At 45.7% G+C, this 15226-nt stretch overlaps 1 protein-coding gene across 2 annotated transcripts in view; it reads right to left on the reverse strand.

Annotated features, from left to right (window-relative positions):
- Nucleotides 1-244: 244 nt before the first annotated feature.
- LOC141165423 (uncharacterized) overlaps nt 245-15226 on the reverse strand; it is a 217833-nt gene continuing 202851 nt past the window's right edge. The window contains exons 8-10 of one of the 2 annotated variants that reach the window (XM_073651024.1): nt 14771-14817; nt 12890-12967; nt 245-1161 (exon numbers count right to left, since the gene is read on the reverse strand). In XM_073651024.1, the coding sequence (XP_073507125.1) occupies nt 1018-1161; nt 12890-12967; nt 14771-14817 (269 nt within the window). In that variant the 3' untranslated portion in view covers nt 245-1017. The remainder of the gene's footprint in view (nt 1162-12889; nt 12968-14770; nt 14818-15226) is intronic. The other variant, XM_073651025.1, reaches the window with a different exon arrangement.

Raw genomic sequence — 15226 nt, forward strand, 5'->3', positions numbered from 1 at the left:
GGTGTTAAGGGTTTATAATATTGCTTCCCGCGCCCATTATATTTTTCAGAGCTTATTAGAATGCATGGTGTGAATGTACTCTTCGTTTTTTTTTGATAGTCATACCTTAGTTTTACAGCATGTTTCATCCTTTCCTGTGGGTTTCTGGTATTTGTGGTCATATTGTGGTGACATGATAGTTTTGTATTTTTAACACATACATTTCAGTTTGTCATCTTTTCTATCAGGACTTAGTAACACGGGATTATTTTTTATAAACAGATAAAGTTTATTTAGAATATGAAGCAATTGCAGATCACAAGTATGTAGCAAGATAAAAAGTCAAAAATGCTGCCAAAATTAACCTTTACCAATAAAAGGAGCAGATGCTGGAATTATGGAGGGCAGGAGGTCCATCACAACTGAAGGTGGGCCTCGGACCTACGCAATCATCATATATGTATATTAAATGTGAAATCAATTGTTTGGATATACCGTACAGCAAAAGACAGAATTTGTGGTCTTCCGTATCCTGTCATATAAGAATTTGCTAATCCGATGCAAGTAGACCCTAATTTTGGGGCTACTTGCATCAGATTACAACCGATAGTAAAAAAAAAACGGAATTTGATGACAAATAGATGATGAATCTGAGAACTGAGGCTAAATCCTGTGTAGACTAGACTTAGTATAGAAGGTTCTGTGAGGGATAAAGAACTAAATGGCCCTTTGATAATAGCTAGGAGTAGCAATTTAGTGGCTTCTATGATAATCTCTCATTGATCATCTGACATTTCCCCAACTTCCCCCCCATCTCAGCCTAGTTTATATATGGACTCACTCACTTTTTTAATCCAGCAGAACCTAATGCCCCTTGAATGCTAGACCAACACGTTCCCAAATAGGACCACTTTCCAGTTTGCAGAGTTGGCCCAGGTTCATGGTATGCCACAGGGGTGCTAGCTTATCAAAAAGAGTTTGTTTGGGGAATGGAAATTACTTATGTGTGAAATTATAGTCTGGGGACTGTTATGTTATTTATTGGGCCAAACTTTTCTGCCTCTTCTTATTTTCTGCAGTCTGGACTGAGGCGTAGACAGTTTGTTCTTGCTGAGTTTGGGATGAAGCTGGATTTCTTTCTGGTAGCTTGGTCTTGTTTAGTTCAGAATAGAGAATGTTCTCCTAGGAGGAAAAATGTAAAATGTATAAATACCAAAAAAAAAAAGGCATTTAATGTTTGAAACATGTAGGTAACCCTAATGAAATACTGGGTTTCTTTATTTGGGTTTGGGTTTAGAACTTAAAGCAACTTTGATAACCAATCTCACTATGCAAAGTCTTCATGAATCAATAAATGGACTTCTTCTGATGAGGCTGATGGTCTTGCTTTGAAAATCTATAATGGAAAAACAGATCCTCCTATCTTTCCAGACATACTAGAAAGAATCAAACTCCATAAAATCTATGAACATAAATTTGCCATTACAAATAATCAATTTCATAAATTTTGCAAAAAAATGGCTAAGATGGTCTGAATTGTTTCCCTGATAAACTAGTTCATCACTTCACCACGTCATAGGTGAAACATATATCTGGTTATTTGTTCAATTCAAGTTATAATTGATTTAATATAATATTTTTTCAATGAAATTTTATTGCAATAAATTTTATTGGTTATTTCGTTATGTAATATTTTTGTTTATGTATTACATTTGATTGTATCATATGATATTATTGAGTACCTCTATTCTCCTTCCCCCCATTCCTTTCCTTTCCTTCCCCTGTTCCCCTCAATATTCCCTATTTCCTCCTTTCCTTATTTCTGCCTAAAAATTAATAAAATCATTGGAAAATGAAAACCTATAATGGAATGGATACTCAATCCTCATGATAAGGTGAGTATTTTGAGCCCGCCTCCTGTTTACACGGCAAGATAATAGTAAAATAATTGTTTTTAGAAATGCTCGTTCACCATTATCTTGTAAATGCCCCTTAACAAGTATGGAAACAAAGTGCTTAAGATGGTGTGCTCACCTATATGAGATGGGCTACTATCAGGCACAACTCTGTTTCGATGCCTTGGGATATGGAAAAATCAGCTGCAGCTCTTCCCATGCATCCAGTCAGCTGAAGGATGCTGCTGTGTAATCCAATAATAATCAAAAATAAAAAGGACTGGGGGTAGCACTGAAGAATAAGAAGAATCCAGCGTTTCCTTTGAAAGCATTTAATTGCACATTCTTAAAAAAAACTCCAGGGATATGTGTTTCGCCGTGAGCCAGTGCCTTACTCTGGATCCAGTGAATTGTATATAGTGGATCCTTCCTATTCTTCAGCAGTGTCGTTTTACCTATTTTTAGTAATGGGGACATTTTTGATAAAGTTATTATCCAGGACAGAGAGACCCATCTGTAAACATCAGTGTACTGGTGTTTTCACTCATTCAGTACAGAATAAGGTTCGGGTGGGCTTACATTGTCTGCAAGTCGTCTTAAACCAACAGGTTCTTCACAATGAGTATCAGTAGCTTCCAAAAGATTGATGGGGAGATAACAATATGTTTAGGACATGTTCCGAGCATAAGGCTCATGAACATCAAAATATATTTAGTAGTGTTGATCGAGCATGCTCGACACTGCTCGTTACTCGCCCGAACATCACGCTACTCGGGATGTTCGGTGAGCACTGAGCATTTCCGGGTTACTCGGGCGGGAGCTCGGGTCTCCGCCCTGCATGTTTGGCGCTCTTTACAGAGCCAATGAACATGCAGGGATTGCCAGCCAGTCACTGGAATGCCGCAGCCATGTTGTTTGTGGGCATTCCAGTGATTGGCTGGCCGCACAGCGTCACCTCGAGTATATAAAACCGGGCGCCGCCATCTTCGACACAGTCGCTCCGGATCAGCCAGTGTAGGGTCAGTGCTGCTGAGTTATGGAGAGATATAAAGTGTGAAATAGGTAGTGTAGGGTCTCTAAAGGCTGCCAAATCAAACAAACAGTCCTTCTCAGAACTAATATCCATCCCAGATATCAGGCAAGCAGGCAGGCTGTATAGGAGACGCAGTGGTTATACCAGCTAACGCTGCATTACAGTCCTGTGTTCTCCTGTTGGTCAAATTGCTAGACTTATCCCCCGGTCTCAGGGGCCACAAAAAATTATTATTTTTTTCATCTAAATCCTGTCTTTTTTTTTTCCTCAGTCAGACTGTACAAATACCCGTCTTATTAACCTTTTGGTATTTTTTACCCCTCCCCCAAAAAATTGAGTGTGTCTGTGACTGTTCAGACACCAATATATCTGTTTAAAAGAGTCTGGTGTAGGCCAGAAAAATAGAACTGTGGTTTTGCAGTTCCACGGGTCAAATCTCTGTATTATTCTGTTTTTGGCATTTTTTGCCGTAAAAAAACCTGTAATATTGTCTCCCTGAATGGTCAGACACCAATATATATGTTTAAAAGAGTCTGGTGTACGCCACATAACTATAACTGTGGTTTTGCAGTTCCACAGGTAAAATCTCTATATTATCCTGTTTTTGGCATTTTTGCCGTAAAAAAATCCTGAAAAACTGTGGTTTTCGTTTTCCACAGTTCTAATCTCCTTTTTATTACCCTTTTTCCATTGATAGTGCGAGTGTAAACTATTTTACTTAACTTACAATGCGCAAGGTGCGTGGCAAGGGACGTGGAACTGGACGTTCTGGTGATGGTGCATGTAGGGGACGGGGCCGTGACCAAGGTGAAAATGTGCTACAACCAACAGCCACATCTTCTCGCTAAACACTTCTTGACCGAATTACTAGGGAAGCACACTACAACACCAGTATTGTGAACTGATCAGTGTGAACAGGTTATTAATTGGATAGCAGATAATACTTCCAGTTACCTGGGCACCACCACCACCTCCGGTCTGTCTTCCACACGGTCAAGTTTTATTAGCCGTGAGTTTCGACCGCATACTCCTCCTCACCCTGATGCTCCTTCCTCCCACCATGCGAGTGTCGTCAGACAGCAAGTGATCCCACACTTGGACACTCTGAAGAGCTGTTCACTGTTCCATTTCCATATTTGTTCCCCTCGCCTGCTCCGCTTGAAGTGGTGGAAGAGGAGATCCCATGTAGCGATGCCCAAATATTTGAACAGCCACGGCCAGAGGAAGTCGACGCTGGCAATTTGTCACAAGAGGTGGACGATGACGAGACACAATTGCCACGAAGTGAGGAGGTGGATCGTGGTGCGCAAATGGAAGAGGAGGAGGTGGTGGATAATCTAGTAACTGACCCAACGTGGCAGGAGGACACGCAGAGTGAGGCCAGCAGCACACAGGGGGAGAGAGGTAGAGTACCCCAACAGGCAGGAAGAAGCAGTGTGGTGGCCGCAGACAGAAGGCGGGCAACAGTTCCCCGTAACACCAACACGAGGGACGTTGCCAGTACAAGCGGTAGGTCTTCCAGAGTCTGGAATTTTTTTAAATACTCTGCTGATAACCCCAAAAAGGCCATTTGTACAACCTGCCATGCCAGCATCAGCAGGGGTGACAAAACTACCAGCCTGACCACCACCAGCATGATCAGGCACATGGTAGAAAAGCACCTGACTTTGTGGGGTGATCCTCAAGGTCCACGACCAGTGTCAGCGGGTGTCACCACTGCTTCTTCCACTGTAGTGTTTGTAATAGAACCCCCTGTTGCACGTGCAAGGCAATCCCCTGTCCATACTGCATGCAAAGATGCCCCCTCCTCTCAGTCTTCACTTGTTACGGCAGTTTATCAAGAAACAGCATCAACGTCCATGTCCACGTCCCACCGCAGCATTCAATTGTCCATATCCCAGAGCATTGAACGAAAGAGCAAATTTGCAGACAACGCCCCACAGGCCACAGTCCTAAATTCGCACATTTCACAACTGCTTGCGTTGGAAATGCCTTTTAGGCTGGTGGAGACGGAATCCTTCCGCAGCCTTATGGCGGTGGCCATCCCTCGGTACTCGGTCCCCAGCCGACACTATTTTGCCCGGTGTGCCATCCCTGCACCACACAATCACGTGTCACAAAGCATCTGCCGTGCCCTCAACAATGCAGTTACTGGGAGAGTCCACCTGACAACGGACACGTGGACAAGTGCTTGTGGCCAGGGACGGTACATCTCCCTGACGGCACACTGGGTAAACATAGTGGAAGCCGGGACCCAGTCGGACCTTGGGACGGAACACATCCTCCCCACACCGAGGATTGCGGGCCCTATGTCAGTCAGAGTTGCCCCCACAGTGTACAGCTCCTGCGCATCCTCCTCCTCCTCCTCCTCATGTTCAGCCTCCATCTCAGATATCACCACATCAGTTACAAGCTGGAAGCACTGCAGTACTCACTCAGCCAAGTGGCAACAGGCTGTGCTGAAACTCATAAGCTTAGGTGATAATCCTCACACTGCTTGTGAGTTGTGGAGAGCTGTGAAAGAGCAGGCAGATCTGTGGCTGAGACTGCTGAACCTACATCCTTGCATGGTCGTGTGTGACAATGGCCGTAACCTGGTGGTGGCTCTGAGGTGAGGCGAGATCATGCATTTACCATGCTTGCCTCATGTGCTTAACCTCGTGGTTCAGCGGTTTCTTAAATCATTCCCTCGAGTTACCAGATCTGCTCGTCAAAATATGCCGCCTGTCAGCTCATTTTCGCAAGTCGGCTACAGCTTCCGCCGCCCTTGCTGTGCTGCAGCAGCGTTTGCAGCTTCAGGCACACCGACTGGTGTGTGATGTCCCCAAACGTTGGAACTCTACCCTCCACGTGTTGTAAAGGATTTGTGAGCATAAGAGAGCAGTTGTGGAATACCACCTGCAACAAGGCCGTTAATATTCATCTCAGACTCCACACATAAGATCTCAGGAGTGGACCTGGATGTCTGCCATATGTACCATCCTGACAAGCTTTGAGGAGTCCACCAAGATGGTGAGTGGCGATGACGCCATAATTAGCGTCAGCATCCCACTTGTCTGTCTTTTGCAACGCTCTCTGCAGAGAATTAAAGATGAGGCATTGCAGCCAGAGTATGATGAGATGGATCAAGAACCTGTAATGGGCGATTACACACAGCCCAGCCTCATCTCATCCCAACATGCATTGGGGGACAATGAGGGAGAGGAGGAGGAGGAAGAGCAGGAGCTGGTATCATGCGCTGTAGACGGTAGTACCTGTACAACTGTCATACAGTCGGTTCAGTGTGGGTGGCTTGAGCACAGGGTGGAGGAGGAGGAGGAGAGCATGGTCAGTTGTCATCTTGGTGAGGACACGGAAGTCTTGCCCGTTACCAGTCTGGCAAGCATGGCTGACATTATTTTACGCTGCCTTAACCATGACCCTCGTGTTGACAAAATGTTGGGTGACAGTCATAACTGGTTGGTGACACTTTTAGACCCCTGCTACAAGGAGATCTTTCACTCTCTTATTCCTGAGGTGGAGAGGTCTACAAAAATGGGGCAGTAACAGAAGGCCCTTGCTGCTGAACTGTTAAAAAAATTCCCATCTGAACACGGTAGCGGCAGAGGTCACAGTTCGTTGACCAACCAAGGCGTACAGGCGAGAGAGACGCAACTCCAATCCAGTACAGGTAGGGGAACACTGTCAACATTCTGGGACAGTTTTCTGAGACCCGTCCAGCTTACAGGCCCAGAGGCGCGGGGTACTCTCACAAGGAGTGGAAAGTTTCAAAAAGTGGTGAGGGAGTACCTTGCCGACCGTACCAGCGTCCTCTGTGATTCTTCTGTGCCTTTTAATTATTGGGTATCCAAGTTGGACACTTGGAATGAACTCGCTCTGAATGCCTTGGAGGTCCTGGCCTGCCCTGCCGCTAGCGTGTTATCGGAGTGTGTTTTTAGTGCCGCTGGGGGAATTATAACTGATAAGCGCACTCGCCTGTCAACTGACAATCCTGACAAGCTGACCCTTATCAAAATGTAGAAGGGCTGGATTACACCAGACTTCTCATCACTAGCAAATGACAGCAGAGTAACATAAAGTCAAATCCACTGTTTTATTTAGGGAGGTGTATTCCCATGCAGAGCTTCACACCCAAACATGGGTATACGCTTCCTCAATTCGGCTTTTTTTTTGCTCTTCTCCTAATCCTCAGCCTCCACCACCACTATACTACCAGGGTGACCGAGGTCCGTGTTGCCAGCATTGCAACTTCCTCCGTCCTAATTTTTGGAAGCTTTTGCTTGGAAGGCATAAGCAAAGACTATGGGAGACCCACTCCTCAATAATGGAAATAATGTTTTTAATATGCTGTACTGCATGTCTCTTGTAAGGGGCATTAAAACTATCTTGTTAAACCACTCTGACCTCCAAGTCTCTTCCACACCGCTCTTCCAAGGGGCATTAAAACTGTCTTGTTAAGCTAATGCGACCTCCACCACTTTTCCCAGGGGCATTTATATTGTCTTTTTATTCCACTGCGACCTCCACGTCTCTTCCAAGGGGCATTAAAACCGTCTTGTTAAGCTACTGCAACCTCCATGTCTCTTCCAAGGGGCATTAAAACCGTCTTGTTAAGCGATTGCAAGCTCCACGTCAATTCCAAGGGGCATTAAGACCGTCTTGTTAAGCTAATGCGACCTCCACCATTCATCCAAGGGGCATTAAAAGCATCTTGTTAAGCTACTACGACCTCCACATCTCTTCCAAGGGGCATTTAAACCGTCTTGTTAAGCTACTGCAACCTCCACGTCTCTTCCAAGGGGCATTAAAACCGCCTTCTTAAGCTAATGAAACCTCCAGCACTTTTCCAAGGAGCATTAAAACCGTATTGTTAAGCTTTTGTGACCTCCACCACTTTTTCAAGGGGCATTACAGCTGTCTTGTTAAGCTACTGTGACCTCCCCCACTTTTCCAAGGGGCAAAAAAGCTGTCTTTTTAAGCTACTGTGACCTCCACCACTCTTCCAAGGGGCATTAAAACCATCTTGTTAAGCTACTGCGACCTCCACAGCTCTTCCATGGAGCATTAAAAGCGTCTTGTTAAACTACTGCGACCTCCACCGCTCTTCCAAGGGGCATTAAAACCGTCTTGTTTATCCACTCTGACCTCCACGTCTCTTCCAAGGGGCATTAAAACCGTCTTGTTAAGCTACTGTGACCTCAACCACTCCTCCAAGGGGCAATAAAACCATCTTGTTAAGCTACTATAACGTCCACCACTCTTCCAAGGGGTATTAAAACCATCTTGTTAAGCTACTGTGACCTCCACCACTTTTCCAAGGGGCATTAAAACCGTTTGTTAAGCTACTGCGACCTCCACATCTCTTCCAAGGGGCATTTAAACCGTCTTGTTAAGCTACTGCAACCTCCACATCTCTTCCAAGGGGCATTAAAACCGTTTTGTTAAGCTACTGCGACCTCCACCACTTTTCCAAGGGGCATTAAAGCTGTATTGTTAAGCTACTGCGACCTCCACCACTTTTCCAAAGGGCATTAAAGCTGTCTTGTTAAGCTACAGTGACCTCCACCACTCTTCCAAGGGGCATTAAAACCATCTATTTAAGGTACTGCGACCTCCACCGCTCTTCCAAGGGGCATTAAAAGCATCTTGTTAAACTACTGTGACCTCCACCACTCTTCCAAGGGGCATTAAAACCGTCTTGTTAAGCTACTGCGACCTCCACCACTCATCCAAGGGGCATTAAAACCGTCTTGTTAAGCTACTATAACCTCCACCACTATTCCAAGGGGCATTAAAACCGTCTTGTTAAGCTACTGTGACCTCCACGTCTCTTCCAAGGGGCATTAAAACCGTCTTGTTAAGCTACTGTGACCTCAACCACTCCTCCAAGGGGCATTAAAACCATCTTGTTAAGCTACTATAACGTCCACCACTCTTCCAAGGGGCATTAAAACCATCTTGTTAAGCTACTGTGACCTCCACCACTTTTCCAAGGGGCATTAAAACCGTTTGTTAAGCTACTGCGACCTCCACATCTCTTCCAAGGGGCATTTAAACCGTCTTGTTAAGCTACTGCAACCTCCACATCTCTTCCAAGGGGCATTAAAACCGTTTTGTTAAGCTACTGCGACCTCCACCACTTTTCCAAGGGGCATTAAAGCTGTCTTGTTAAGCTACAGTGACCTCCACCACTCTTCCAAGGGGCATTAAAACCATCTATTTAAGGTACTGCGACCTCCACCGCTCTTCCAAGGGGCATTAAAAGTGTCTTGTTAAACTACTGTGACCTCCACCACTCTTCCAAGGGGCATTAAAACCGTCTTGTTAAGCTACTGCGACCTCCACCACTCATCCAAGGGGCATTAAAACCGTCTTGTTAAGCTACTATAACCTCCACCACTATTCCAAGGGGCATTAAAACCGTCTTGTTAAGCTACTGTGACCTCCACCACTTTTCCAAGGGGCATTAAAACCATCTTGTTAAGCTACTGCAACCTCCACGTCTCTTCCAACGGGCATTAAAACCGTCTTGTTAAGCTAACGCGACCTCCACCACTTTTCCAAGGGGCATTAAAACCGTCTTGTTAAGCTACTGCGACCTCCACCACTTTTCCAAGGGGCATTAAAGCTGTCTTGTTAAGCTACTGCGACCTCCACCACTTTTCCAAGGGGCATTAAAGCTGTCTTGTTAAGCTACTGTGACCTCCACTTCTTTTCCAAGGAGCATTAAAACCGTCTTGTTAGACCACTCTGATTTCCAAGTTTCTTCCAAGCGCCATTAAAACTGTCTTGTTAAGTTACTGCGACCTCCACCACTTCGCCAAGGGGCATTAAAACCGTCTTGTTAAGCTACTGTAACCTCCACCACTCTTCCAAGGGGCATTTAAACCATCTTGTTAAGCTACTGCAACCTCAAAGTCTCTTCCAAGGGGCATTAAAACCGTCTTGTTAAGCTAATGAGAACTCCACCACTTTCCCAAGGGGCATTAAAACTGTCTTGTTAAGCTACTGCGACCTCAACCACTTTTCCAAGGAGCATTAAAGCTGTCTTGTTAAGCTACTGCGACCTCCACCACTTTTCCATGGGGCATTAAAGCTGTCTTGTTAAGCTACTGTGACCTCCACCACTCTTCCAAGGGGCATTAAAACTGTCTTGTAAAGCTACTGCGACCTCCACCGCACTTCCAAGGGGCATTAAAACCGTCTTGTTAAGCTAATGCGACCTCCACCACTTTTCCCAGGGGCATTGATATTGTCTTTTTATTCCACTGTGACCTCCACGTCTCTTCCAAGGGGCATTAAAACCGTCTTGTTAAGCTAATGCGACCTCTACCACTTTTCCCAGGGGCATTGATATTGTCCTTTTATTCCACTGCGACCTCCACCACTTTTCCATGGGGCATTAAAACCGTCTTGTTAAGCTACTGCGACCTCCACCACTTTTTCAAGGGTCATTGATCTTGTCTTTTTATTCTACTGCGAACTCCACCATTCTTCCAACGGGCATTGCTTTTCCTCCTAATTTTAGTCTGCTTTTGCTTTTCAATGCATAGGTGAACACTAAGGGAGACCCACTCCCTAATAATGGGTAGAAGGTTTTTAGTATGCTGTAATCCACATCTGTTTCAAGGGGCATTGCAGTTCCTCATAAATTTTGGAAAGCCTTCCATTCACTGCTTAGGCCAACAGTGCACAGGAGACCCAGTTGCTATAAATGGAAAAAACGGTTTAGTTAAGGCACTCTGACCTCCATGTCACTTCCAAGGGGCATTGGAGTGCCTTTAGGTATGCATGGCACTCACTGCATGCCCAATAACTGTGTAGCCGAACCTCTCCTTTTGGTACAGAAGCATATCCTACTAGACATGTGTGGTTAACTGGCCTGATATTGATGTGAATGGTCCCTGTTCCTCCTGCTCTTTCTCCTTTGCCACCACCTCATCCATCATTCATCACCTGAAGCTTTGTTTTAACGGTAGTCATAGAACTGGGATAGTAGCAGGAAAACATCCAGCAAACCTTGGAGGAGGTAGGATATACGCCAAAACGCTGACCATCTCAGACCTAGCCGCTACTACATACATGCGCTTGCATTCCAAGAAAACAAAGCAGATGCTAACTTCTATCATCATCATCATGCTCCTCACCTTGGCACTCTCAACTCCCCTGATGGAGAAGCCAGGGCCTACTGGAGGAGTCTGGTTCTCTGATGGACTCGTCCAATGCTGCCCTAAAGCAGGCTGGGCTAAGAAAAGTGTGGGGGATTTTCCAAGGAGAAATAGGGGTGGCTGGGGACCGTTTATCGACACCCGGCCGCCCCCAGGAGGCTGGGGACCGTGTTTGGACACCCGGCCACGGGGCGGCTGGGGACCGACTATGGACACCCTACCTCCCCCTGGTGGTTGGGGACCATGTGTGGACACCCGACCGCAGGGCGGCTGCGGACCAAGCATGGACACCCGGCCGCCCCCTGGCGGCAGGGGACCGAGCATGGACACCCGGCCGCCGGGTGGCTGGGGGTTGAGTATGGATACCCGGCTGCCGACGCAGCCATGACATGGTGGCCGGCGTCTGCCTCCATTTGCCTAAAAGGCCCAATTTCAAGTGCAAGCAAGCTAGCGGTATGGTATTGCAGCCTGGGGGTGGGTGGGTGGCAGGTTGCACACTTACGCTTGCATTTTAATTAAACAAAGCAGATGCTAACTTCTATCATCATCATCATGCTCCTTACCTTGGCACTCTCAACTCCCCTGATGGAGAAGCCAGGGCCCACCGGAGGAGTTTGGTTCTCTGGTGGGCTCGTCCAATGCTGCCCTAAAGCAGGCCGGGCTAAGAAAAGTGTGTGGGGGGATGTTCCAAGGAGAAATAGGGGCGGCTGGGGACCGTTTATGGACACCCGGCTGCCCCCAGGTGGCTGGGGACCGTGTGTGGACACCCGGCCGCAGGGCAGCTGGGGACCGAGTATGGACACCCGGCCGCCCCCTGGTGGCTGGGGACCGAGCACGGACACCCGGCCGCCGGGCGGCTGGGGACTGAGTATGGATACCTCACTGCCGAAGCAGCCATGAGGTAGTGGCCAGCTTCGGCCTCCTTCAAACTAAAAGGCCCTATTTCAAGTGCAAGCAAGCAAGCTGTATGGTATTGCAGCCTGAGGGTGGGTGGCAGGCTGCATACTTGCGCTTCCATTGTAAGGAATGGGGGAGGTACAATTGAACACTGCCCTGGGACAAGGACTTGAACGGGGATAGTTGCAAGTCTGCATCTTCTGATGCGGAAAGGATCACTTCTGATGGGCACACTTTTAGGCAGTGAGATGCTTCCAGCGGTCTTCCCCATGCTGTTCCCATGTCTTTTCAGCACTGTATGCATGTGTCACACAGCACATGGCCAGATAAGATTGTAAAATGTTAAAATGACATTTCCCGGTGAATGCATTTGTCACGGTTGAAAGCAATACAAAAGTGAAAAACGCATAAAAAATGCTACTTGTGAACATAGCCCAAGGTGTGGAGGAGTATTTTTGTTTTTGGTTATTTATTTTACCTTATACACAAGTCTTTAACCTGGAAAGGAAGTTCCTTAACATATTTCATAGGAAAGCAGTTTCAGTTTTGTTTTTGAACGTTTTATTGTGAGCCCGTTAAAGTGGCTTAATACCTCTGACCACGTTGTTGACAGCAGTGACCTGGGGGTCAGAAATGCTTCCTGGGGCGATGCCCATGCTGTCCCCATGTCTTTTGAGCACTGTCACTATCGTTTTGGCCACTTTTTAGGCTTTCTACAGACTGCCGGGGGTGCCGCCGCAAAAATGCTCGTGTCTCCCATAGACTGACATTGGGCTCGTTGCTTGGATCAAGCACCCGAGTATCACGGAGAGCTCAGCCCGAGCTTCGAGCACCCAAGCATTTTAGTGCTCGCTCAACACTAATATTTAGCAAATGGAGGAGTGGACCTGCTGGATGTCAGATCTGCTGGTACTTGCCTGGTCATCTATGTCTTTCTCCATCATCTTTTCCATTTCATCTTCCTTACACTCCGCTGCTTGATCATGTTTTGTGTTCTGAAAATTAATTTTATCTACTGAAATTAGAGATTCCAAAGAATGCTGACAAAATGATTCAAAAAGTGATTCAAAAAGTTTAATAATTGATCGGACCATGTGTACAGTGTCAATGTTTTGGCTCAAATACAGAGAGCATGATATAGATTTATAGTTAAGTTACTGGCATATTAACCTTCACCTAAAGCCTTGGACTCCTTTATTTATATCTGTTCCAGCTAGAGATGAGCTATTCGAATCGCATGACTCTGGTCCATGTATCTCTTACCTTCCAGAATCCCGAGTGCCAGGGCTGATGCGACATGAACTTCACATCACGCAGATGAGGTTGCACCAACCCTAACAATTCAAATACCATGCTGGGGATGCTAGAAGGTAACAAGTGCACAGACCTTCCATCTAGCAGCCATGTACCACTAATTTGGATGCTGGACCAGAGACTTGCGATTTGATTCATCTCTAGTCCAAGCCCAAATCTTGTTTCTTCTAACATAGCACAAACTATTATGGAGTTTTCCTTGAGCTCAGCTTCAAGGCACCAGACAGAAGTAGGGATGGGCAGACTAGGTTTTGGAACCTGACCCGAACTTTGGATAAAGTTCGGTATGGGTAACAGGACAGTACCCAAAACTTCCAGAAGAATCCAAACCCCATTGAAAATAATTGAGACTCGAACTTGTAAGAAAAGAAAAATCTCTCTCTTCAGGTTCGCCCAACTCTAGACAGGAGCACTACTTTGCCATTTGCTGTGCTTGACTTAAGAAAAAAAAATTAGCTGAGCAGTAGAGATGAGCCGAAGAATTATAAAATAATGAATTTCAATAAGAAGTTATCAAAAAAATTCAATTCTTCAAAGCAATCCTTACTTATTGGATTCAATTTATGCAAATTAAGCAGAATACTGGTAATGTGGCTTCCATTCTCCTGGATTTTTAGGTCCATGGAGGAGTTAAGAAACAATAAAATATTAAATTCGCCTCTCATTGACCCTACCTTCAACTCTGTCTCTTTGCGGCGGCTCCCCGTTTGGTTCTATATTCACTTCTCTTTTGTCTTCGCTTTGGTCTCAATTCTTACAGCACTGACTTTTCCCTACATGACTGGGCGTAACTAAAGTCCGATGTGCCCCGCTGCAGGATTTGGATACCCCCACCTCATCACGTGTTGGTCAGATGTATGGGCCATTGCAGAGTTCTAAATCCTATAAGGACATACAAGTTGCACCTCCTTCCCCATTATAAACTAAAGTCCCCCATTTTGGGCTCCTTCCTCGTACATATGCCCCTTATCCTGGGCCCCATCCTATATATTTGTCCCTCATCCTGGGCCCTATACTGGTTTATATATCCCCCTTTCCTTGGCCCCATCTTGCTATATACAGTATATTCCCCAATCCTGGTATATATATCTCTATTGCATAGAAAAAAAAAATAGATACTACTCACCTCACCTCCATTCCTCACCACATGGCATCCTTTTCTGAAGCCGGCAGCTAACTTCAGTGTGCACATGACAGGAGTACATGTCATCAATGCCATGCACCCCATGGCATGTGCACGCCGATATCAGCTGCTGGCCTCTGATTGGCTGATAGGATGTATTTCAGCGCTGCGAAGCAATACACTTTAGCTGTGTGTGCGTCCGAGGTCACACATCCAGTTGAAGTTTGTGCTGGCATCAGTGGGCCTCTCACCGGCGCGGGCCCATTTGTGACCTCTGCAATTACGATCATTATGCCCCTGGACAACTATATTTCTAATCCCGTACAAATCACCATAATTTTTAGGTAATCCAGATTCTGACCTTTGTTGAGATCTCACAATATGGTCGTTCTTCTAAAGATAATTCCTCTGGAAATCAAAAGGAGAAAGAAATTAATTTTCAGGAAATTGACAGTAAGATGTGTACGGCTTATAGCATTAGAGTAATTTTTTGATTTTGGTTCTCCTTGGTGTGTCAAGAAAACCATCATTGATGTGTCTATGGGGTTCGAATGACATGAAGGAGGCAAAATGAATCTTCTTTAGGCCTATATCAGGCCAGTATATGTTGATATATTGTAGCTTGTGAAAAAAAGTGTAGTAGTTCATGTTATTCACCAAAATCCTAAAAATATGTTTATTTATGGGGGCCTCTAGGTAATGGACAGAGTTGAATAGAATCCATTGAAGGCATCTATTTGATGTCTACAATCAGGGTCGGGACAAGGGATAGGCAGGATTGGCACCAGGTAGGATTGGCACCTGCCTAGGTTGCTGC

This window comes from Phyllobates terribilis, unplaced genomic scaffold, assembly GCF_046119375.1.
Source record: "Phyllobates terribilis strain yellow unplaced genomic scaffold, ASM4611937v1 Scaffold_11__3_contigs__length_659146591, whole genome shotgun sequence".
Lineage (NCBI taxonomy): Eukaryota > Metazoa > Chordata > Amphibia > Anura > Dendrobatidae > Phyllobates > Phyllobates terribilis.